General features: G+C 41.2%; 1 protein-coding gene across 1 annotated transcript in view; it reads right to left on the bottom strand.

The window, feature by feature from the left end:
• The window catches only part of SNRNP200 (small nuclear ribonucleoprotein U5 subunit 200), a 44,563-nt gene continuing 19,959 nt past the window's right edge, over window positions 1-24,604 (bottom strand). Inside the window, exons 22-45 of the mRNA XM_063448612.1 lie at window positions 20,882-21,034; window positions 20,349-20,429; window positions 20,176-20,259; window positions 19,934-20,040; window positions 19,735-19,853; window positions 19,125-19,279; window positions 18,243-18,432; window positions 17,083-17,256; window positions 16,809-16,969; window positions 9,808-10,035; window positions 9,305-9,496; window positions 8,747-8,925; window positions 7,017-7,168; window positions 6,756-6,864; window positions 6,554-6,662; window positions 5,798-5,987; window positions 4,854-5,018; window positions 4,641-4,762; window positions 3,791-3,934; window positions 3,494-3,670; window positions 3,087-3,247; window positions 1,942-2,023; window positions 1,031-1,123; window positions 1-493 (exon numbers count right to left, since the gene is read on the bottom strand). Coding sequence (XP_063304682.1) covers window positions 350-493; window positions 1,031-1,123; window positions 1,942-2,023; window positions 3,087-3,247; window positions 3,494-3,670; window positions 3,791-3,934; window positions 4,641-4,762; window positions 4,854-5,018; window positions 5,798-5,987; window positions 6,554-6,662; window positions 6,756-6,864; window positions 7,017-7,168; window positions 8,747-8,925; window positions 9,305-9,496; window positions 9,808-10,035; window positions 16,809-16,969; window positions 17,083-17,256; window positions 18,243-18,432; window positions 19,125-19,279; window positions 19,735-19,853; window positions 19,934-20,040; window positions 20,176-20,259; window positions 20,349-20,429; window positions 20,882-21,034 — 3,471 coding nt within the window. The 3' untranslated portion in view covers window positions 1-349. The remainder of the gene's footprint in view (window positions 494-1,030; window positions 1,124-1,941; window positions 2,024-3,086; window positions 3,248-3,493; window positions 3,671-3,790; window positions 3,935-4,640; window positions 4,763-4,853; window positions 5,019-5,797; window positions 5,988-6,553; window positions 6,663-6,755; window positions 6,865-7,016; window positions 7,169-8,746; window positions 8,926-9,304; window positions 9,497-9,807; window positions 10,036-16,808; window positions 16,970-17,082; window positions 17,257-18,242; window positions 18,433-19,124; window positions 19,280-19,734; window positions 19,854-19,933; window positions 20,041-20,175; window positions 20,260-20,348; window positions 20,430-20,881; window positions 21,035-24,604) is intronic.

Genomic DNA, 24,604 nt, shown 5'->3' with positions numbered 1-24,604 from the left:
TTAAATTACAAAAACAGAAGTTTATTTTGGAATCCAACAACAAATAAACAATACAAAGACCGCAATTTGTGTGTGTAGCATTTAGTTTTTTTACATGGCATGTACATGCAGGGAGCAATGCCTGCATACTGCTGTAGCACATCCTGTTGCTCCTTATTCATACCTTTCCCCAAGAGCAGGCTTACTTGCTAGGTGATATATACAGTAACCAACATGTGGGAGAACAGAATTTGTCTCTTTTCTACTAGCTTTCTAAAATGAATATTGAAGTAAACAGTCAGTTGGGAGCAAGTTCACTTAGAATCCTATGTATCAATCTGCTCTGTTCACGGAAGCCTGAATGCCCCTTCTAATCAGAATCACTGTCGCTCTCTGCTTCCTTGATATCCACACTGAACTTGTACTCTTGGTCACAGCCCATGTAAGCATCACTCATGAAATAAAGGGTATAATTGTGAGTTCCTGTTGCCGGTGCCACAAAATCAAGTTTTACCTGTAGAACAGAAATAAGTGGATTGAGATTTCAAATGAAGTTCATCAATGTTCTTTACAAAAAATGCTACTGCTTTGTCTCGGTGTTACATTAAGGAAAAACAGCCAAATATAAATATATATAATCATCCAAAACATTGTAATTCATTCAAATTATCAACTTCTGCTAGAAGCATATAAACCCTTACATTGACAAATCTTAAATGAGCTATTTAACCAATAAATAATAAACAGGCAATTTATGTCTAAATATAAGAAGGCTAGCAGTTCCCAAGATATTTTCATAACAGTCTAATACGTTCTTAGATTAGCATGCACCTGGCAATCTACTCCTGATGAGCTGCCCAAAGTGTAGCTATAGACGATTAGTTTTTTCACAATGCATGCAAAAAAAACACCTTACATTTGAAGTAATAAAATGCCACAGTTGTACATAAAATTAATTCACCCGTGGATACAACAGAGCATGTTTACTTACTAATCGGAGGTGTTTTACATGGTCTTACTATTACAAGAACTATTGAGAACAGCGTCTCACCTTGGCTTTCTGCTGAAGTGTCAGCCTCTTGATGGAAATCAGACTATTGGATTTAGAATCTCCAATTACCACCCACCAGCCTTCCTCTCGTTTCTGCAAAGAACAAAACAAAGATGTGTCATCAGTCAAAACCAACCTGGCAGTCCAAAAACACGATATGATATAGGATATACACATTCCACCTAATATATAACCCTATTACTACCAAACAGTTCATATTTTAGTCACAACAATATTCATACTCATGTGTTATTTTGCATAATTAACCTTTCTTCTTCTTAAATGAGGTATCATTTAGGAAACCGCTATTTTCCACCTTGTATGGTTTGATAACATTTGAAGCGAAGGCCACATTTTGGGAAGCAAGGCATTCTGAGCGCCCCCGCCATGTTAGGGTTCCATTTAAAGACATCCAAAGCTTCCCCGCCATAGACAAACTCCTGGGATGCAGAACCAGTAGACCCAGTACAGATACTAAATCACTGACAATATTTTCACCTACCCTTTCCTTTTTCTCCATTATCAAGAAGGAAGAAAAAATAAATAAAGGATTGCTTAATTGCCCTGAGTTTCTAACAAAATTAACTTCTGGCACGAAGTCTTCAAAACCCAGCTAATCTTAAAAAAAAAAATAAAAAAAAAAAAATAAACACTTCAACTCCGACTCATTTTACGATAGGTCAATTTACGAATGTACAATTTGCATACTTGTACAGTGTGCAATTTCATTGTACAGAGACTAGCAAACTATTAATGTTAAAGCAGATAATCGTGATCCATGACCGATTGTCTTTCCATTTGGTTTGTGACATGTTAACATAGTAAAAGATTCAGGAGTTGAAGCATATTTTAACATGGAACAAACTGCATGTTCTAACCATTGCTCTTGCCACATACAGCGCCGAACATACCTGGGGGAAAAGTGGAGCAATGACAGGCCCTGTAACTTCCTCTTCTCTCTCCAGCTGCACGAGCACCACAACAGCTCCCCCACTAAGTAAGAAAGAAAGAAGCATTTATAAGGGAAAACACGACACCATATGAACAAACACCACACAATAAAAGCCCATTTATTGTGCCTTTCCACTTCAAGATGCACTGTTACACTCCCAGTACACATACAATATTTAAGATATATTCATACATCATGACTGTGTTGGAATTTTACTGAAATTACAACCTAGTCAAAAAGATACTGAGACAAACTAGAAACTACTTTGTCTCGGTATATTTACTACGCCTGACACTTCTAAACACTGTGCAGAGCTCCTGCCATCTAGAAAACCACCCCAGCCATCAGAGATATTAGCTGTATGTATGGAGGATCCTGAGGTATTGCGGGGTCCTCCATAGACCATAATGCTGTACTCTAGTGCATGCACGAGAATACAGCAGTGATGTTGGCTCAACAGAAGAAGATGGTACCTGCAAAGACAGGTTCATGCAAGTAAATATCATCTTTCCCCGCCCCCGGCCCACCACAGGTGATGTTACATTCGGGGGTCTTTGCAAATCAGTGCTGCTTTGAAGGGTCATCTTAGGCACCATAACCACTTCAATATGCCGTAGAGGTTATGATGCCAGAAGTCCCCAGGTACTGTATGATGGTAATCTGTCAGACCATTTAGAAACTTTTACGTTTAGTTTGCTGAGCAGTCGTTCTGGTCTTATAAAGAGGAAGTTCATACTTCCACAACATACCAACTCAGACTAGGTTTAGACAGGATCAACTCACCGAGACATTGGCATATTTTATTCACAACAATATTCATACTTGTGTGCTATTTTGCATAATTTAATTTTTTTTTTCTTCTTAAACTTGGTATCATTTTAAAAACGTCTGTTTTCCACATTGTATGGCATGGGTTGGTGTCATAGAGTCCTACTAAATGAACCATTGGTACGCAACATTACTGAAGTGGTTATGGGGCCTAGAGTGTTAAATCAAACATCCTTTTGGAACCAAATGTACATTTAATCAATTCTCCTTCCCTGCCTCTCTAACTCATTTTCTACTTACCACTTGCTGGGAATAAATGGTACAGTATTTGCTTACCTCCTAATGTTTTCCTTCTCTGCAACTTCATAAGACAGCTCAATGTTGGGGTACCGGTTGCAAAACCTTGCCACATCTGCCATCTGGGCATCAGAAAGCTGCAACAGCTCATTGCGTTCGTCGTCTTCCATCTCCATGATATCAAAAACGCTCTCCACTCCCTATAGAGCATGAAAACAGGGCTATCAGATACAGAATAAACTTTTCTGGTAAAGTGAAGTAATGTTAAAAACTGTATATAAGATGTCACCCCTATAAATTACAGATATTATAATCCACAATGCAGTTGTTCTCACATGTTTGGGAGAAATAAATGAATCTTTCTAGTGTTGGAGAAATCAAAGCCACCCATTGAATTTCATTTGTTTACTATAGCTGCATATAAGGACTCTGTAAGGATCTAGTACCTTGTCTGTGCAGCGCTTAATGTGTTCAGAACTGAAGTAAGGCAACTGCTTCAGATAGGAGTCCTTGGACCACATAGCCTGGGTCACCATCTGTGCCAGCTCCATGGCAGCCAAAGCAGGGCTGAGCCAACCGTTACTGGATAACACATCTACACAAGCCTGGATGAGTCGGATTGCCTGGTAGGAAGAGAAACAATAATGGTGAAAAGAAATACCTCAAATATCAGTTAAATATACATCCGATTTAGTTAGTAATTGCATGTTATGGTTTCAAATAACGGTAACCAAGTTCTTCACCTTGCCAAGGATCTCTTCTGTATCAGACTGCAGTTCGGCGCTAAGCTGCATACGTGAGAGATGCGCCTGGAGCAGCAGGTTTGTCTTCACATGGGGGTCATTGAACCGGGGATTGGTGAGTTTGTGAGGAACTTTCTGTGCAAGCTGGCAAAAGAAAAAAAAAATTCTTTATTTTTTATTTTTTTACTGTGGGCAATTACCTTTTCAGTATTTGATACAGAACAATATACTTCTATTTCGTAAAATATACTGACTGGGTGACTATTCAACGCTAAAGTTTGCCCTTAATGATAGCGAAGGTAAATGTCAAGTCTCATACTTCGATTTCTTGGTCATTTCAAGTAAGAGCTAATTTTGCATTGTTCCAAAAAAAGCACACTGTGCTAAATATATATACCAAATGTCTGAAGTTTCTCCTTGATCTGCTCTAATCCACCAATGACCTATATAACCATCCATATGTCTTCTACACCGATCAATGACTTCCTTCAGTACCGACTGTGGTTTATTTCTAAACCTCAGCTTACAGTAAATGTAATGCAAATAATAAATAAATAAAAAAGACAAACACTATGGAGACAAAGTTTAATCTATACATTTTGTTAGCCACATTGCTTGAATCTATTGGACAATTTTGTTCAATATCTCAAATTCAATTTTATATCTATATACACTATTATTGCAATCCATGAAATGGGAGAAGCCACAAGGATCAAACAATGGAGTTGGTTTATAGATTACATTTTCTGAATTTCCCTCATGGGTAAATCCTCCTTATAAGTTCCATAAGCCGTGAACATCGAATTAAAAACAAAAATATAATTTAAAGGAAGAGAAACCAATTGCTTACCTGACGGAGGAGGTTATCCTCTCTGTGTCGGATGGGTATGCTCTCATATTCTGCAGCATTGGAGATGATTTCTATCAGACCACGAACTTTTGTCTTGGCATTCAGGGACATGCTGAAAAGCTCTGGGTGAGACAAAAAGAGAAAAAGGATTAGCATGGAACTAGTGAAATGGGTTGGAAACAGAAAAGGGAGAAGTGAGAACTTATTGCTCACCAATGGTTGTATAGTTGATGTAGTAATATGCTGCGATCATGCCCAGATTGAGAGGTGCAACATCCATTTCATCCTCAATACTGATACACTTTGACTGCTCCAAATCACTAAGAGTCTGCTCAACAAGCTCGGACAGGTGATCTGACAGATGTCTGTGTGATACACCTGAAAACAGAATGAATTGCATACTGTGAAACCAAAAACTTTATAAAGAACCCATCCAGCAATTCACCAAAACAAAAAACACAACATTGTATTAGAGAAAGAAAAACAACTATAGATCATAATAAATAACCAGCAGGTGAATGGACACATAAATCCCCAAGATCAAAAAGATTATATTAAATGAGAGAGAAAAGGGAGCTATGTATAAAAAGTGATGTGCTCAATTGTAGGCGGTTTTTCAGGAACTTATCCTATCTGCGCCTATTTATCACCTATTTGCAACTCTCTTTGCCTCTCCCATCAGTATTTTCCTGTTCCATTTATTTTTGGTTTCCTAGTTGCAAGAAAGTGCAAGTGCAAGAAAGACTGACAACATTTCACAGGTATTTTTTTTTCCTTTTACTTAGCACTATTACTAGTTTGTCTAATATTCTGCGTGCAATCACTAGTACAATCTTCATGAGGAGGAGAGCAAAAAAAACAAAAACCCAAAGAAAAGGAAAAAAAGTGTTAGAAAACTGGATTTAGATGAGACACTTTATAAACATAACCCCAAAAGCGTTTAGAAAACTGTAGTGGCTTAAAGCAGGAGGCAGAATAAAACAGAAGCACAGCAGGGGAGTATGACTGCAATAGAAAGGTAAGGGGACCAAAACATTTTTCACAATTTAACAGAAGGAGGCAAGAATGGGCAATAACAGGGGCAAAACACAAATACTTTATATAAATGTGGCTGTAGGAAGAGAGTTTACATTGGACACGTGCCAGTAAGTACTCACCTTGCAGGTTGTAATAGTTGGGATTCTGAGTCATGCGTCGGTAAAGGAAAGTCCATGTCAGATAATCCACAGCATCTTGTTTGTTCTCAACGGTTTTGGTTACAATCTCTGCATTAAAATGATCATGCATGCAATGGTCCAGGTGAGATTCCACAGGAAGTGGCTCATAAAGAAACTTCTTGAAAAAATCCTATGTACGCCAAGAAAAGAAAAACAAAACAGGTGAAAGGGGCTTAGATGAATTTCAATAAGACAGTGCTGACAAAACAACTAGATGAACACTAATCAAAACAGATTAATGGATTGAAAAATGTAAGTGATTCTCTTTTCCAAAAACGTGTGAACTGTCGCTTCGCCATCGGGTTGGTATACCAATAATCTATGCGCTGTGCTGAAGAAATTGCCTATTAAATTTGGCTGAATGCACATCCCTCCACAAAAATGAAGCAATATTGAAACCAATATGTCTAGTGTGAAACTGCATGCTCTACATATATTGCGACACATTCAATAAAGGGTGGATTTGGATTTATTTTCCTATTGTTTTTGCTGTTCTTCAAAACAGCAACTGTAGTAGTGTAAAGTATGACAAACAGGAATTTGCTGTTATATTAATTATTTAAACATCTGGCTTAAATTCTGTAAAGCGCTAGAGATCTGAAAACTCCAGAAAACAACTAGCGCTGCCTGGAGAATGGAAGATGATGTAACGATAGCTTGAAACAGGTTATACACATAAGCTTATTTGTCCCTCACCTTCTTTGACCCTTGACACATAATGACACAACGCCCTTCATCATCCTGCAGAGGTCTGTTTGCATAGCCTACCATCTGGAGGACGTCGTAAATGGGGTAGTCCACATATCTGTGAGAATGGTGAGAGGATATTTCATTTGAAAAGGTTCTTAAAAAAAGAGACCAAAAATCCTCCATATATTTCAGGACACTCCATACTCACGCGTGAATCTTGCCGTTATAATACTGAGTGTCCATGATGATTACGAGATGGGCAGCAATATTCAGACCCCAGCAGAGGCTGCGAGATGCTACAATCACTTGCACTGCACCTGTGACAAAGTCAAAGCAAAATAAGACTGATCTTGGCATACAGCATATGAGGAATATGGAGAGTAATGAAAATATAACTAGAACAGAAGAAAAAGATTTTGCTAAATGCAAACAATTTAGACAATGTTACTAGGGGACTGGCGGTATTTACCACTGTTGAAGAGCTGTTCAACTATTCTCCTCTCCAATGAGGAAAGTCCTTCATGTAGATATCCCACTCCATTCAGCAAGGTCTCTTTAAGTGTACTGTCACTTAATTTATCCAAGTATGGAAGCAGATCTTTCTCTGTGCAGTGTAAGAACCTGTAGGAGGGCAGATACACAATTTCTGAACATTCTATGTGATTTATATGTTCTCACAGCATTCATGATAGGATAGTATGGTGGAAAACAAAAATTGTCAAAAACTCATCTGAGTCTATAGCATTTTCATTAACTACAGGAAGATGAAGCCAGTAAAAATTTGAGAAAACAAAAGAAGGGAGGTGGGAGCAAAAAAAAAAAAAAAAAAAAGAAAGTATGCCAGCATTAACAGTATAGAAACAGAACTGATTAAGAGGTTTGCTCCTTACAAAGATTATTCCATAGTGGATGTCATGACAGGCAAAAAAAATAAAAAAAATCTTCTGATACTCCCTCCCTTGGATTTATTTAGATTTCCTTGTGTAGTCATTTGTTTCTCCTCTGTCCATGAGATCTGCTGTTAGCCCTTCTGCGGGAATGATTCACTGATTGATTGTGGGTAAATTTGACTGGCAGCCAACATATAACCTTGCTTTAAGCCTCTGTCATGTAAGAGGTTTACTGCAAGATAACCGGGACTTAACCCCTTAAGGACCAAACTTCTGGAATAAAAGGGAATCATGACATGTCACACATGTCATGTGTCCTTAAGGGGTTAAAGCAGATCTGTCACCAAAAACAAACTGTTTCTATACTTCTCCATGTGTCTGAATATATTTTTATTTAATTCCAGAGAGCTTGCGATTTCACAAAATACATAAATAAAATTAGGGGCTACTTTTCCTTATGTGTCAAGTTGCTTACTGGTGCCCTTGAGAAAGGCGATCATTATCGCCGAAACGCGTGTCAGGCTGTGGGTGTTCTTTCACACTCTGCAGACTGCTTCCATGTAGCCTGTTATACTCTAACACGCTACACCTACCCAGGGACTATTTTGCCGGCTGAGTCTCTGTTTTTTGTTGTATACACTACAATTGAGTCTTGAGAACCCTCTTTACTGCTTCTTACTTTATTTTTCACTTATCCGCCTCTTTCGATTTACACATCTTTTTGATACATATAGTGCTATTCTAGCTTCAGTGCATTTGAACCTACAGTTAGTCAATAGGATTTTTTAGGATTCTGTACATAGAAATTAGGATTAATCTGAGTTTATTACGGCCATTTCTTATTATACTATGAATATGTAAGCTTCACTGTTACTTTTGCTACCTATATTGCTACATTTTTTAGTAGCTACTTTGTCATTTTGAGTGACTCATTTATCAAGTATCAAGTTTACTACATAACTATTACTAGTTTGTGTTTAATTGAGCTGGATTATACTTCTCAGTGTTTCTCCATTTTCATAGGTTAAGCAGTCTGGTGTATTTTAGACACTTGGTGTTTAGTTTTTTTTTTTGTTTATCCTACTATCAATAAAACTTTATTATTTTTTGTACCTTGTGTGAGATACAGTTTTTTTACAAGTCTATTTATAGTGCTCTATTGGAGGTACTGGTTTTGATGGGATTTGCTCTCTTTTTTAGGGATGCTCCACCTTCATTTCCGTATTTTTGTATTCTGGTAAAGTCAGTTTACAAGATTGTTAAACAAACCGAGACGTAGAATTCAAAACACTAGTTCATTCCAGCTTACCTCTGCCGTTGCACATCAGAGGCGCAAGTAGTGAGTATGTCAATAGCAGTCAGCCGTGTTTGCTTTCTTGATGGGACAAAGACAAGGACTGGTTTCTTGGGAGAGTGTTTCACAATAGCATGGTATACAGGCTTTGCCATGGAAAGCAATCTCGTTTGTGTGTGGCTGATATTAAAACCCTAGAATAAACATGAAAAGAAAGTTGTTAAATACATCAGACCAATTACCAGTGTTAACTGCACTCACTCCTAACCAGTTTAGCTTCACCCAAAGAGAATCCAACTGGTCAATTCCTACTGGAACATGCACTTTTTAATGGCTCTTAGGCAAACAAGACATCCATTTCAGGGGGAACTAGTAACTAGTTTCATGTAGATTTAGAATTTGAAGCTTAAACGTTACCATACAGGACAGGATCAATGTAACTAATAGTACATAGTGATTCTAATATTTGTTTTATGGCAAAACAAAACATCACCAGAGACCTTGTACTTTATAAATATAATTCGAATAAAATGTCTTGAGTCTCTGATAATGAATTTGGTACAGACAACCTACCTGAATGTGTAGCTCCAAAGGGACTGGCCTTACATTCGGATGGAAATTAAACGTAGCTGTGGCGCTGCAACCCAGCCAATGAGCCACATCTTTAGCATTGGAGAGGGAAGAGCTGAGAGCCACAATACGGATAGGTCTCTCAATCTGAGAGGAAATGTATCGCATTCGAGAACAGATTACCTCTAACACAGGCTGCAGGAAAGCAAAAAGATGAAAAAGATCAATAAAGGACAATTCACAAATGTGCAGGAAAGCAAAAAGATGAAAAAGATCAATAAAGGACAATTCACAAATGTGCATATTTATATAAAAAAAAAACCAACAGTTTGCAAGTAAGTAGTGATGGAGGACAAAGACCCATTTAATCTCTGGTTCTTTGGCTTTTGGTCAACCCAAGCAAGTGGCCATACTTTAAAACATCCAACAATGTGATTAATTTGGACTATTATGACTATGATCATGAGAAAGCAAGTGGAACTCAACATTTTGCTAGATGTACTCACCCCATTGGCCCCACCTATGAGGTGAGTCTCATCAACAATGAACAAGCTGACATTCTGAACATTCTTGCGCTGCTTCCAACGGCGGGAAAGGATATCCCATTTTTCTGGTGTACTGATGATGATGTTCCCCTTCCCAAGCAGTTTCAAGTCTGTGCTAGTCTCACCAGTAAGCAAAACCACTTTCTTGTAGAGTCTGTCCTGAAACTTCTCAAACCAATCCATGAACACCTACACAATAATATTGGAAAAGAAAAATCATGTCTCATAATAGCCAAATCAATTTTATCCCTCTATTTAGGGGAAAATAGAAAGTAATAAAGATATCAAATTTAAGTAGATAAGTTAAACCATGTTAAAACTATGGTTGTATATCAAAGTTAAGCTCTTATTAGGACACATCAATACACTCTGCAACTTCTACAAAAAACTGCCAATTTTCTCTGAATCCCTTCGGAACACACACACACACACACACACACGTCAATAGAAAGTCAAAAGCGTAATTTTAATATCACACTATAAGTTTCATGACTTTAAAAAAGTATCACATTTTCTCCAATGTCCCCATCCAAAACTAACAAGCTTTTAGGATGAATTAAGTGTTGAATGTCTTCATCAATGCTGAACTCAAAAATGAGTTAAAATGAAAGTGCATTGAGCACTCTAAATAAGTTAAAGCAAAATCATCACTTCTTTGAAAGTAAATGCAGTTGAAACATACTGGAATAAGTAGTGTGGCAGAAGGAGAAGAAAAAAAAACAAAAAAAAAAAAAAAAACTCATCTGTGTCCTGGACATCATCACATCCTCATATATCTAGGCATATGTACACAAATGAAAAGTAAGTGCATGCACACTCAGGATTTCCTTTAAAATAGTGCCATGCCTGTGTGTATGGCACTCTGTGGGGTAATTTGAATGGTATGCTTTGGCTCTGTCAGGACATCCAGGAACACAAAGCGAAAAAAAACGAATTAAGCATAACCAATTTGTGCATAAAGTCAGACATGTGACAGTACCACTTTAAACATGCACAATTTGCTCTATAGGCCCTTAAAAATCCCAGATTACCATTATTTATAAAGCACCAACAAATTTTGCAGAGCTGTACTGTAGGTGTATATGAATTCCTCATAATAGGTGTGCTGAATAGCTATCTATTAACAAAAAGTTATTCTCTGCCAGTAGGATGAACATAATGAAGCATGATGCTTTCTGATTTATTCTAAGCATATATTTACATAAATGAATCATAACTCTAGTCTAACAGCAAGCAGTTATTGCAAATGAAAGCACAAAAAGAAAGAGTGTAATGGGATAATGAGATAGATAGGTGGAAAGTGGGCGTAGGAGATTTAAGTGTGTACTTCAGTCTTGGAACAACTAAAAAAAAAAATAGAAGAAATAAATACACATTGAAAGTTGAAATGTTTTTCTTTTATAAAGTAAGATCCGTAATGATTGCAGGTTCTAAAGTAAAGATGTGAGTATTGAATAATGACTAAATTGACAAAAGTTGAAAGGAGGAGGCTTTTTACAAAGAACACAATCTACTGTACTTTAAAAGGAGGAGAGGAGTGGAATCAATAGCTGAATTTCATGGAGATGTACAGAACGTACACAAAAGACGATACAAAACAGAATTAATATAAAAGAGGAATTATAAACTAGACTATAGCCAAATTATATTACTTTCTCTAGTTTGTTCAACAGCTGATGACCTCCTCATGCTGTAGGTGAAAGGATTATGCTATAGTTTTCTATTTCAATCTATTCCTTTTGTGTACAACAGCTCATCAAAATGTTAAAAGATCTAGCCCCTTTCACATACATCATAAGAAGGCTACCAACTTTTATATGATCTAGTCAGGGGTGGACTAAGCAGTTAGCCACTTCCGACATTGTCAAAGGGCCCGCCACCCAACCACTCCGTGTGGCACTGTCATACCCAAATTTACACGGGCCCCTCTAGTCCAACATACCCTTGATTAAAGGCCCGGTCAGGCAACTCTGGCTTTTAACAGTGCGACAGGACCTCATGCTCCATGAAGCTGTGGTGCTGGAAGTAAGTGTGTACAAGTCACTCCCTCCCAGCATACGAGAGAGCTGCGGGGGAAGAGTGGTGAGCACAAAAGAGGAGAGAGAGAGACTGAGAACCAGGACCAGAGATAATGGAGAGCCTGGATCAGACACCCATCACACTCAGCCAGATGCCACTGGACCCTAGGGAAGCCACCTTCCTGCACAAAAATGATATAGAAGCAGGGAGTAACTAAACATATGTAATATGTATGAATGTGTTACCAGTGTGTTTGCGTGCGCATGTATGTGTATATATTTGTATATGTGCATGTATGTGTAAATTTAGCTCTGCTGAGTTTCATTGTGTGTATTTATGGGTCTGTGCATCTACATGTGTGTCATTGTGTGTGTCTGTATCTGCATGTGTATCTGTGTGTGCCTGTGGATCTATATGTGTATCCGGATGTGTCACTGTGTGTCTGTACGTTGTGTGGCAGTGTATATGTATAAACATCTCAGCATTCAAACCATTCACTACACTATTTCCCCACTACAGCCCCTAACCACCCAGGCCCCACCCTAGTGTCTATCCCCAATTATAACCCCTATTAGAGGCCCTGTCCTTGTCTCCCACATACACCCACACTACACTATCCCACAATACTACTCCTATCGCGCACTACAGCCTTTCTCCACCCACTGCATCTCATATAGCCCCACGCCACAGCGTTTGTCCACTACAATGAATATACTCCATTACCCCCCCCCCCTCCCCCAATCCTTTTTTGTAACAAGGATTTACATGTGCACATTGCGCTATGTGGGCATGATGTATATTTCTGTAACTTGCAAGTTGGTAGTTACAAGGGGGCCCCCATGATCTCCCATTGCCCAGGGGCCCCATGAGTCGTCAGTCCATCCCTGGATCTAGCACTTTCATAAATGAAATGAAGAGGGCACCATCTTAAAGGGACACTATAGTCACCTGAACAACTTCAGCTTAATGAGGTTGTTCAGGTGAGTGCTACAGCTACCCGGAGCCATTTTCTTGTAAGCACTGTATTTTCTGAGAAAATGCAGTGTTTACATTGGAAGCTTGGAACACCTCTTGTTGCAGTCAATCAGACGGCCACCAGAGGGACTTCCAAGTTCAGAGGCCATAAAAAGGCCTCTCGTCCGATGCATTCTGGGTGAATGCATCAGACGGGCTATCAGCACACAAAGCACTGTGAACGCGCTTTGTGTGCTGATAGCCTGTCAGCACTGCTGTGGGCGTGGCTTCAGCTGACAGCTTCAGCTTACAGCTGAAGCCCGAACCCACAGGGACGCTTACTGTCCACAATAGTGGTTGAAGGGGGGGGGGGGGGGGGGGGGGGGGAGAGACCCTAAAATTATCAATAAGGGGGGGGACCTATTGTCCCCCCCCCCCCCCCGGCCCCTACCCCTGAGCGGTGGGTGGGGGCCCTAAAATTATCGATAGGGGGGGGGGACCTACTGTCCCCCCCCTAAAATTATCGATAAGGGGGGGGGGGGGACCTGCTGTCCCCCCCCGGCCCCCACCCCTGTGCGGCGGGTGGGGGCCCTAAAATGATCAATAAGGGGGGACCTATTGTCCCCCCCCGGCCCCCACCCCTGAGCGGTGGGTGGGGACCCTAAAATGATCAATAAGGGGGGGGACCTACTGTCCCCCCCGGCCCCCACCCTTGTGCGGCAGGTGGGGGCCCTAAAATTATCAATAAGGGGGGGGGGACCTACTGTCCCCCCCGGCCCCCACCCCTGTGCGGCGGGTGGGGGCCCTAAAATTATCAATAAGGGGGGGACCTACTGTCCCCCCCGGCCCCCACCCCTGAGCGGTGGGTGGGGGCCCTAAATACAAAGGAGGGGGGGGACCCTAGTTAACCCTCCCCCCCACGACCCAAATAAAAAAATATCTCCCTACCTACCCCCCTCACCCTAAAAATAATGAGGGGGGGAACATTAACTAAAAACCTGTAAAAAAAAAAAAAATAAAAAAAGAGATAAAAAAAAACTTACCATGCGATGTTTTCTTTCTTCTAAAATCATCTTTCTTCAGCCCCAAAAAAGGGCAAATAAAAATCCATAATAACCGACGCAATTTAAAAAAAAAAAAAAAATCCATCTTCACCCATGGAGGGTTCCACGCAGACTGAGCTCTGCAGGGTGGGAAAGGCTTATAAAGCCTTGCCCCGCCCTGCAATTAGGCTAAGAACACTCTGATTGGTGGGTTTAAACCAATCAGAGTGCTCTTTGTCATTTTACAAGCGTGGGAAAGTTCTTTGGAATTTTCCCACGCTTGTAAAATGACAAAGAGCACTCTGATTGGCTTAAACCCACCAATCAGAGTGTTCTTAGCCTAATTGCAGGGCGGGGCAAGGCTTTATAAGCCTTCCCCCGGAGCTCAGTCTGCGCGGAGCCCTCCATGGGTGAAGATGGATTAATTTTTTTGCGCTCGTTTTTTTTTTTTTTTTTTTTTATTGCGTCGGTTATTATGGATTTTTATTTGGCCTTTTTTGGGGCTGAAGAAAGAAGATTTTAGAAGAAAGAAAACATCGAATGGTAAGTTGATTTTATCTTATTTTTTCTTTTTTTTTTTACAGGTTTTTAGTTAATGGTCCCCCCTCATTATTTTTAGGGTGAGGGGGGTAGGTAGGGAGATATTTTTTTTTTGGGGGGGGGGGGGGGGGGGGGGGGGGAGGGTTAACTAGGGCCCCCCCCCACCGCTCAGGGGTGGGGGCCGGGGGGGACAATAGGTCCCCCCCTTATTGATAATTTTAGGGCCCCCACCCGCCGCACAGGGGTGGGGACAGTAGGTCCCCCCCCCCTTATTGATAATTTTAGGGCCCCCACCCGCCGCACAGGGGTGGGGGCCGGGGACAGTAGGTCCCCCCCTCATTGATAATTTTAGGGCCCCCACCCGCCGCTCTGGGGTGGGGGCCGGGGGGGCAGTAGGTCCCCCCCCTCATTGAGAATTTTAGGGCCCCCACCCGCCGCACAGGGGTGGGGGCCGGGGGGGGGCAGTAGGTCCCCCCCCTCATTGATAATTTTAGGGCCCCCACCCGCCGCACAGGGGTGGGGGCCGGGGGAGGGGGACAGCAGGTCCCCCCCCTTATTGATAATTTTAGAAAGCGAGCTGAGCTGTCAGTCAGACAGCTCAGCTCGCGAACGCGCAATCCCGCGCACATGCGCGGTAAAGCGCTCAGGTTCTTCATAGGGCGGCATTCAATGCCGCTCTATGAAGAACGCGATTGGTGCAGCGCGAAGCCGTCCCATTGGGCCCCGCGATTTCGTCATTTTGACGAAAAAGGGGGCGCGGCCTAGCGGGGAGCTCGGCGCTGGAACGGAGGTAAGTTTTTAATATAAAAACACCTCGAATTTTTTTTTAATGAATGAAAGTACATATAAAAGCAAGAAGGAAGGCTGGGGGACCTGTCTTTCTTGCTTTTATATGGTGACTATAGAGTCCCTTTAATAATTAGATTTCTCTTTTCTCAGATTTTATTTCAATATGCAATACATTTTAATAAGACTTCTGGTGAGGAAGCAAGTAGAGATGGGTATTTCATCCAATATTTTAGTGCAAAGAAAAAGTAGTAGAAATAAACGATCTGGTGAAGTGTGGCAAGGGCTGTAAATATGAAAGAGTGGAGAGACTGCTAGTGGTAAAAAAAAAATATTACATAGTTACATAGTTAGATAGCTGAAAAGAGACTTGCGTCCATCAAGTTCAGCCTTCCTCACACCTGTTTTTTTGCTGTTGATCCAAAAGGCAAAAAAAACAAACAAAAAAAAAACAAAAAAAAAAACCCCAGTTTGAAGCACAATTTTGCAACAAGCTAGGACAAAAAATTCCTTCTTGACCCCAGAATGGCAGTCAGATTTATCCTTGAATCAAGCAGTTATTACCCTACATTGAAAGATTATATCCTTGAATATTCTGTCTTTGCAAGTATGCATCTAGTAGCTGTTTGAACATCTGTATGGACTCTGATAAAACCACTTCTTCAGGCAGAGAATTCCACATCCTGATTGTTCTTACAGTAAAAAAACCTTTCCTTTGCCTTAGACGAAATCTTCTTTCTTCCAGTCTAAACGCATGGCCTCGTGTCCTATGTAAAGTCCGGTTTGTGAATAGATTTCCACACAATGGTTTGTATTGGCCGCGAATATATTTGTATAATGTTATCATATCCCCTCTCAGGCGACGTTTTTCTAAACTAAATAGGTTTAAATTTGTTAACCTTTCTTCATAGCTGATATGTTCCATTCCTTTTATTAATTTTGTAGCCCGCCTCTGCACTTTTTCTAGTGCCATGATATCCTTCTTTAGAACAGGTGCCCAAAATTGCACAGCATATTCAATATGTGGTCTTGCCAGTGATTTATAGAGAGGCAAAATGATATTCTCGTCCCGAGAATGAATGCCCTTTTTCATGCATGACAATACCTTACTGGCCTTGGCCACTGCTGATTGACATTGCACATTTTTGCATAGTTTGTTGTCTATAACAATTCCCAAGTCCTTTTCGTGTGTTGTTATCCCTAATTCACTTCCATTAAGGGTATACGTTGCTTGTATTCTTTACGCCGAAGTGCATAACTTTGCATTTTTCAACATTAAATTTCATCTGCCATTTGAGTGCCCAGTCCTCCAGTCTATCTAAATCCTTCTGCAGCAAAGTAATATCTTGCTCACATTGTATTATTTTACAAAGTTTTGTGTCATCTGCAAACACTGAAACATGACTTTCAATGCCGTCTTCAAGATCATTTATAAAAATGTTATAATAAACATAATAAATACATGAGCATGAGAATAATACAAATGCAGTACAGGTAACATTCCAAAAACTGGGAAAGATCTTGATTTATGTTGCTATTTTAAAAGGATCCTATAACCTTTTTAATAAATACACAGGAATACTGACACACCAACTGTAGACATTCATTTATAGAACATACTTGCTCTGCCAGGGCCTCCATTGGGGTTATATACACACAGCGTCCTTCAGAATTCTGTAGCAGCATTCTTAGGATGGCAAACTCTGCACAAATGGTCTTTCCACTTCCAGTGGGAGCACCAACAAAAACATTGTCATCACTATTATACACGGTGTTGAAAACTGTAAAGAGATGGCGAAACCAAAAAGGAAATGGTGATTACCAGTACTAGCGGGGTGAGAATAACCATAGAAGATTTCAGATGCGTCGTAAACTAATGTAATGTTTCTCTCACCTTGGGTCTGGATAGGGTTAAAGAACGGAAATTTGTCCTGGTAGAGGCTCTCAAAGGCGCTATTTCTCAAGGCTGACACAGGCAAAGGTTGCAGGTCTAGAAGCTCAGTAGGAGGAGGGTACTTCTCAGGCAATATTAAGTGGCGGAAAGATACAGGCAGTTGTGTCTCACATGCTGGAAACAGGAAATGCAGAATTTAATATATCAGAACTATTTTATATATATATATATATATATATATATATATATTTTAACATTCAGCAGGCCAAGTAGAAATTTGTTGACACCAAATGGGAAAAAACAACACTAAAATTAACATTAACATTTAAGGGACCCTATAGTCACCACAACAACTACAGCTTAATGTAGTTCTGGTGAGTATAATCATTGCCTTCGGAGAAAAGGCGGTGTTTACATTGCCCCTAGGTACACCTCCAAGTGTCCACTCCTCAGATGGCCACTGGAGGCGTTTCCTGGGGCAGTGCTGCACAGTAGGCAGCACTGCCGTTCAGAGTCTCTACGTTCTGCATGGGGACGGTGAATTTTCCTCATAGAGATGGCACTGATTAAATACATTTCTATGAAGAAGTGCTGCTTGGCCAAAACGGCGTTTGGACCCACCCCCATCCTGCCTCCTTGACGATTTTAGCCAATCCAATGCTTTCCGTATGGGAAAGCATTGGATTAGCTAAAAGTCTGCCATTCTGATGTCATCAAGGGGGCGGATCGGGGAAGGGCCAGCAGTGTAGCGCTGGATATAAAGTAAGCTTTAATTACTTTTAAGGGGGTTGAGAGGGGGCAAGCCCCCTAAATGGTGGTTTTAACACTAAAGGGTCAGGAATACATGTTTGTGTTCCTGACCCTTTAGTGTTCCTTTAAAACACCAGAATAAGTTTAGACCAAGACAGAGCGTATAACTATTGAGTTACATATAACTATTCTGTGAAATTATGGTGTACCTTTGTTTACAAAATTATAGAATTAGAAAATAAATATTAGCCGACCGGTTGTAGTACGGTTTTTAAAGCAGGTAAGATTCATGGTTCTACAATGTTGCAAAAAAATTAAGAAATGCACTCAATAGCAGACAGCAGCAGTGTAATCAGAAGTGTTGTCCAAGCTGCTAAAATATTAAATGTCTCTCAAGGATCATCACTTACATAGCCACCTATCAGACACAACTCGAATGAAGTATTGTGGAGGAAGAGGCTCAAAGACAGGGACAAAGAAGGTAACAAGATGCTCATCTTGGGCATATTTTGCTTTCAGCAGAAAATACTCATGGTGCAGGATCACTTCACTGTCCACGTCTTCCACCAAGATCCAGAAAGCTTCTGAGGAACCATGAACCTGCAATGGTATAGAGCTTGTATTATATAGGTGGACATGGGTTGATATAGATGTGGTGTGCACTTTACAGCAAAAACGAATACAAAAATCATTAGTGTGTCACACAGAAGTTGTACTGAGATATATATAGAGTACACAAGATCCAGCAAACTCACTTATCCACTAAACAGCAACTTCAAAGCTCACAGATTTTATATTTTTTTCTTTTCCTTTTTTTTTTTTATAAACACCTAATCAAGGCAAAAAATTCACAGCCAAAAATAATACAATAATGGAAAAGGGGCTTGCACTTTTTTGATATAGATATGATATATATATATATATATATATATATATATATATAAAAACACACATCTGCACAAATCGCTCGGCACTCCACCTTCACCAGTATATACCATCAATATTTGCCTGGGTGCAAATCCATGTTAGTAATAGAAATAAAGAAAAAAAAGACTGCACTCACAGATCTTCATCAACTACATTTTTTAGTGTTTAAAAATAAATTCCATAAATGCTGTGTTTACAAAAATATCAACGTTTGATCCCATTCGGGTCTTTTTCAAGATCTTCACAAAAAAATTGATTTGTTGAAGACCAGTGAGTGCAGTCTTTTTTCTTTATTCATATAATATGAACATATACATACACATACATACGCGCGCGCTAGTATATATTATCACATAGGCTCTTACCTTCTCATCCCACTGAAAGTCTGGTGTAATGGTGAGCTCCACCTTGAGTGTGGAGCGGGTGATGGGCTGTAAGTGTACAGACAGGTCCAACTTGGGAAACAAATGGACATACTTATGGATAGTCTTTCCCATTTTTGGCATTCGGATAAGTTCGCCTTTAAAAAGTGGATGAGGTATTAGAAAAAGAAAATCCAGAACAATGAACGTTAAATGATTATGACGTTTGAAGCACACAATCAATTCACAGAAACAAGGGGCTGCACATGCTTTAAATCTTCTAAATGCAGACAATAGGAATAGGTTTTGGCAACACAATTTGGCCTTTGTCCATCGTTAGAAGAATACAAATTTTGTGGATTAAAATAAAATGAGCAAGGAAAAAGTGGTATAGTCACAAAAAAGTTAAACTTGAAAACAAGATTAGAGAAACCTATTAAGTGAAATAGCTAAAATATGTAAAAAAAAAAAAAAAAGCGTGGGAAGCAAAAGACCTGTGGGAATTCAAAGAAGAGTTGCTGAAATAAAATACTATGTAAAAAGGGGCTAAGAGTCAGAGGGAAAAGAAATGCCTTGACAGGATAACAAGATTCCAGTTTGATATCCTATTTACCTATCTCATTGTGATTCAAATCATACAAGCGCTCAAAAGGAAAGTTCTTCTTCTCGATCTTCTTTACCACTTCCTCTGGCAGTTTTCTGAACTGTCGCAAAGGACACATAGACTGCCACCTGTAATGAGAGGTAAACAAAATAATCATTTTTCATGGAGTCGGTAAAAGACAACAAAAAGGTAAAGTACAGGTACTTACATTCTCTTGTCAATCATTTTGCAAAGATTTAAAGTCTTGTCTGTAAGCTGGGCCCATCCTCTGTTCAGTACAATTTCAAATATTGCTCGCATGAGACGTCCTGCAGACTGCAATGAAATAAGCAGATGCAAGTGTCTAAATGTAAAACTCAGTTTAAAACGGTTTAAAATGTTTAATACAGTGCACACATTTCAAGACTCTGCAGTTCTATTTTATAGACAATAACAAAAATCCTACAATACCTGTGTGACATACACCATATCTGCCATCAAGGCAAAACCTTCAAGTTTCAGCTGGGAGATAAAGGCTTGGAGCAGGACATTGATCTGCACAAAGGGATAAGGACAGAAGTCACAAAAATAGTGGTGCAATGAATACTGAAGTTACCATGTTTATTGCATCTCAGGATCATTACCTTAGCACTTGGTTCCTCAATACTCTCCTTCACAGGGATTGGTACTCTCTCTAAAAGCTTCTGTAGTTCTAGTTTCTCTTCCTGGGAGATAAACAACAATCAGGTTTAGAATACAAAAAGCCCTACAACAATGGGTTTGCAACAACTAATCAGGTCAGAACACTAGCAACATTCTTGCTGTTCAAACATAAGCACGTAACTCAGGTCACCACAATTTGTTAACAGGTTATAACTAAATGCTACACCTATCACATAAGAAAATATCCTAAATGTTATGGACTTCAGTAGATAAATCACCTAAACACATTTGTATCATAGTATGAACAAGCTGATGGATATTAAGCTTAGTGACACTGTAGATAGCTCATGTAGAAGGACAGTGGATAGAAAGCTATGAAAGTATCTAAACGAAATTATAACTTACAAAAAGCAGCTGACTTTTACAGAGAAATTATCAAGAAGTAACATTACATGAGGATTAACGTCTGGTTGTTCAAGTCTAAAATTTAGGATCCCTAAATATCTTGACTCACCTCTCTGACCGTGATATTCTTGAACTCTGAAGAGAGAGAGAATACTCGAAACAGTTCAATCTCACTGAGTGTCGGCTTCAAAAGTTGATTGTATGTCTGAACAGACTCGTTGGTGATGTAGTAATGACTGGCAATACGACCCAACTCTGTCACCTAGGCAAATGGAGAGGAAAAAAATATCTTAAAGGAACACTATAGTCACCTTAATAACTTTAGCTTAATGAAGCAGTTTTAGTGTATAGTTCATGTTTCTCAGGTTTTACTGCAATTTACAAGTTAAAATCACTTTGTTTCTGTTTATGCAGCCCTTGCCACACCTCCCTGGCTCTAATTGACACAGCTTGCACAAAAAAAAAAATATTTAGCTTTCAATCATATGTAATTTATCCTAAATATTCTCTCTTGCTCTGTAAATTGAACTTTAAATCACATACAGAAGGCTCTTGCAGGGTATAGCAAGCTATTAACATAGCAGGGGATAAGCAAAAACTAAATTAAACAGAACTTGCAATAAAGGAAGGATAAACATTAGATGACTCTTTACAGGAAGTGTTTAGGAAGGCTGTTCAAGCCACATGCAGTAAGGTGTGACTAGGGTTCATAAACAAAGTGATTTAACTCCTAAATGGCCGATAATTGAGCAGTGAAACTGTAGGGGCATGATCTATACATTAAAACTGCTTCATTGGGGGCGTGGCTTGACCGCCGAAAGTGATGGCCGCTTAGGCAGAGAGCTCTGCACCCCGACCGGTCCAAAAACCACGCCAGACGCGAATTACCCGCTCACCAACACCTGAAACTGAAAGCAGAGCAACGAAGAAGGTTTAGGAGATGGCCCAACACAAAAAATCGGGAAACAAACGGAGAGACGGTACTCCATCCGTAGCCGACCTCCTCACAACGCCTAGGCCGCAAGCGCATAAAGATGGCGGCGGCCACGCGAGCGCGGACTCCCCAAGCTCACCGGGCACCAGGGACCTGAATGCCCCGACACAGCAGGCCACAATGTCAGACATAATGCGGTCACTGGCAGAAGTGAAAAACTTTTTAGCCGGGGAGATTGAAAGATCGGCAAGAGAAGTAAAGGCCGAAATACAAACTGTGGGGCAACGTACTGAAGCCCTGGAATGGCGGATGGACCAGGTAATAACGGCCCATAACGAGACTGCCACTACCACCAACACCCTACTGTCCAGGGTAGCTGAATTGGAGGCAGAAGTTGAAGATGCTTCCAACAGATCGAGAAGGAACAACCTGAGGATAAAGGGCCTGTCTGAAAGTATTAAAGACACAGACATCCAGAAGGTACTCATAGACATGTTCAAAACACAGCTGCCAGCTATCCCTGACCACATGTGGGTGATAGACAGGGCGCACCGGGCACTTAGGGCCAGAGGACCCCCCAATGGCCCACCCAGGGACGTGATTATGAGGTGGCACTTCTTTTCCACCAAAGAGGCCATCATCAAAAGCACCAGACGTCACACGTATACCCTAGACGGCACCACACTCCACTTATACCAAGATATAGCACCAGCAACGCTCGCCAGGCGCAGAGAGTGGAAACCTATAGCTGACCTAGTCAGAGCCAAGGGGCTGAATTTCGCCTGGGGACACCCCTTCAAAATGCTTGTGTTCAACGGGCCTCGCCCAACCGTGCTCCTGCCCTCGGCGGACCCCAGAGCCTTCTTGAGGGACCTAGGAATTGAAATCCCGGCAGACTTTCACCTCCCCCAGAGGGGTATCCAGGCGCTGGGGCTGTTACCCAGGGAAGGCGAAGCACTAGACGGCATTGCATCTTAACGCATACTAACAGATACTAACAGACCCCCTCCCACCACATCGCCTCCATTGTATAATAAAACGACCGATACCCCCCTTATGTGGCTCCCCAACTCAGCATCACAAGCAAAGTTGCTTCATACAATGTAAATAACCAGAGACTTCCTGAAGACCAAATACTACCCAAGCAACCCCACCACGACCTGCAAAGCAAATTTATCACACAGGCCGGAACCGGATTTTAACATGCTCCACCATTGATGGTATATATTGACTTTATATAAACAAGAAGGGACGTAAGAGCAGCAACAGAGATGCCCCCCACCGGTTTTTTCTCCCTTCTTCTTATTTTTGTGCTGTAAATATGTGTTTGGAAACATGAAGAAACGACAACTCGGAAGAAGAAAGTAGTGAAGGAACGAGGACAGAAAAGGAAAGAGACAATTTCTTAAAAGCGCCTTTCATCGGCACTCTCCGACTACCGCCCAAGAAAGAACCATCTAAGGAAGAAGCTGACCGCCATAGGTCGATGACACAGGGCGAAAAGACTTTGCATATGCCTACCACGAACTGAGGCACTCAAGGGCGGTGTAGTGATCGTAAAGAATCACGAGCCTATACCGGCAGTATCGACAGATGGACTGAGAGCACCACCTGACCACACACTCCCTGATGAATATGGCCCCTGCCGGAGTGCAATGCGGACTATTATACCCACCTCACATCCAACTAGACACGCAAGTTTCACCCTGTGTTGTGTATTTATGTATATTTATGTTTACTTCCATGCTAACGGGGAGGGAGGGAGCAGTTCAGGCGAGCAGTAGGGTCAGTGGGCCCAGGGAAAGGATCACCATCCACACACCCCCTCACCCCCACCCCACCCACATCGGAAACAGTATACCATCAAGACTAGGTAGATAGGGCCACCCACCTTAAGGGGACATGGGAACCGGCAGGGCCGGAGAGTAGTCGACATTACACTGTGCGGAAAAATCATCCCCTCATTATTTCAGGTTAAACCAGTACGCTTGGGTTAGAGGGTAGCTTGGGTAGCCACAAGCGGGAATCCCACATATATTATACCTCTATGTAAAACACTCAGCGGGGGCGAATAGGGACAGGAAGATTAGGCAGCCCCACAGGATGGATAAGGGGTGAATGCCCTAAATTTTGAATTTTGTATTTTTCTTATTTTTCTTACTATCGCTCTAAACCTGATTACGTTAAAACTTCTTGAGTTAATATTTGTTGCATATATTGTTGTTTATACATGTCACGTGTGACGGGACACATAGACGACCTGACTTACGTACACAGGTATGACCAGGGAACGGGTGACGAATAACAGTACCATAAGGACCGACACCGGGGTGCTCGGCGATTGATTGCCCCCTCCGCGCTAACACTTGGTACCGCGGGGCGGGTAGTCACCCCCCGAGACACCCGGCACTAGTTGATAAGACCGGGGCATTTTCCCGGAGTTTTCTCCAACTACCTCCCCCCCCCCCTCCTCAAGCTACCTTCCCCTACTCCCCCCCCCCCCCCCATCCTTCCACCTATCCCACCCCCCATCCCCCTTCCCGGCCCGACCCCCGTCCGGGCTCGAGTCTGGTGGGCCCAACGGGTTATACCCGGGGAACAGCAGGGCTCGGGGGGGGCGCTCGGCGGCGGAGCATAGTCTTGCTGCACTAGCGACTCAAGGTAACCTCAAAGACTCTACAACATGACGACGCTAAAATTTACCTCCCTTAATGTAAACGGGTTAAACACACCGACCAAAAGACGCTTGCTAATGAGGGAACTGAAAAGACAAAAAACGGACATAGCTTTCATACAAGAATCCCACCTCCTGCGCTCAGCCCGGATCCAGTTGAAGGACCACACATACACCAGGGTGTATTCCTCCAGGGCCCTAGTAAAAAAGAATGGGGTAGAAAT

The sequence above is a fragment of the Pelobates fuscus genome, chromosome 3, assembly GCF_036172605.1.
Source record: "Pelobates fuscus isolate aPelFus1 chromosome 3, aPelFus1.pri, whole genome shotgun sequence".
NCBI classification, from domain to species: domain Eukaryota; kingdom Metazoa; phylum Chordata; class Amphibia; order Anura; family Pelobatidae; genus Pelobates; species Pelobates fuscus.
The sequence above is the reverse complement of the archived record's forward strand: the minus strand, read 5'-3'. Positions and strand labels throughout refer to the sequence as shown.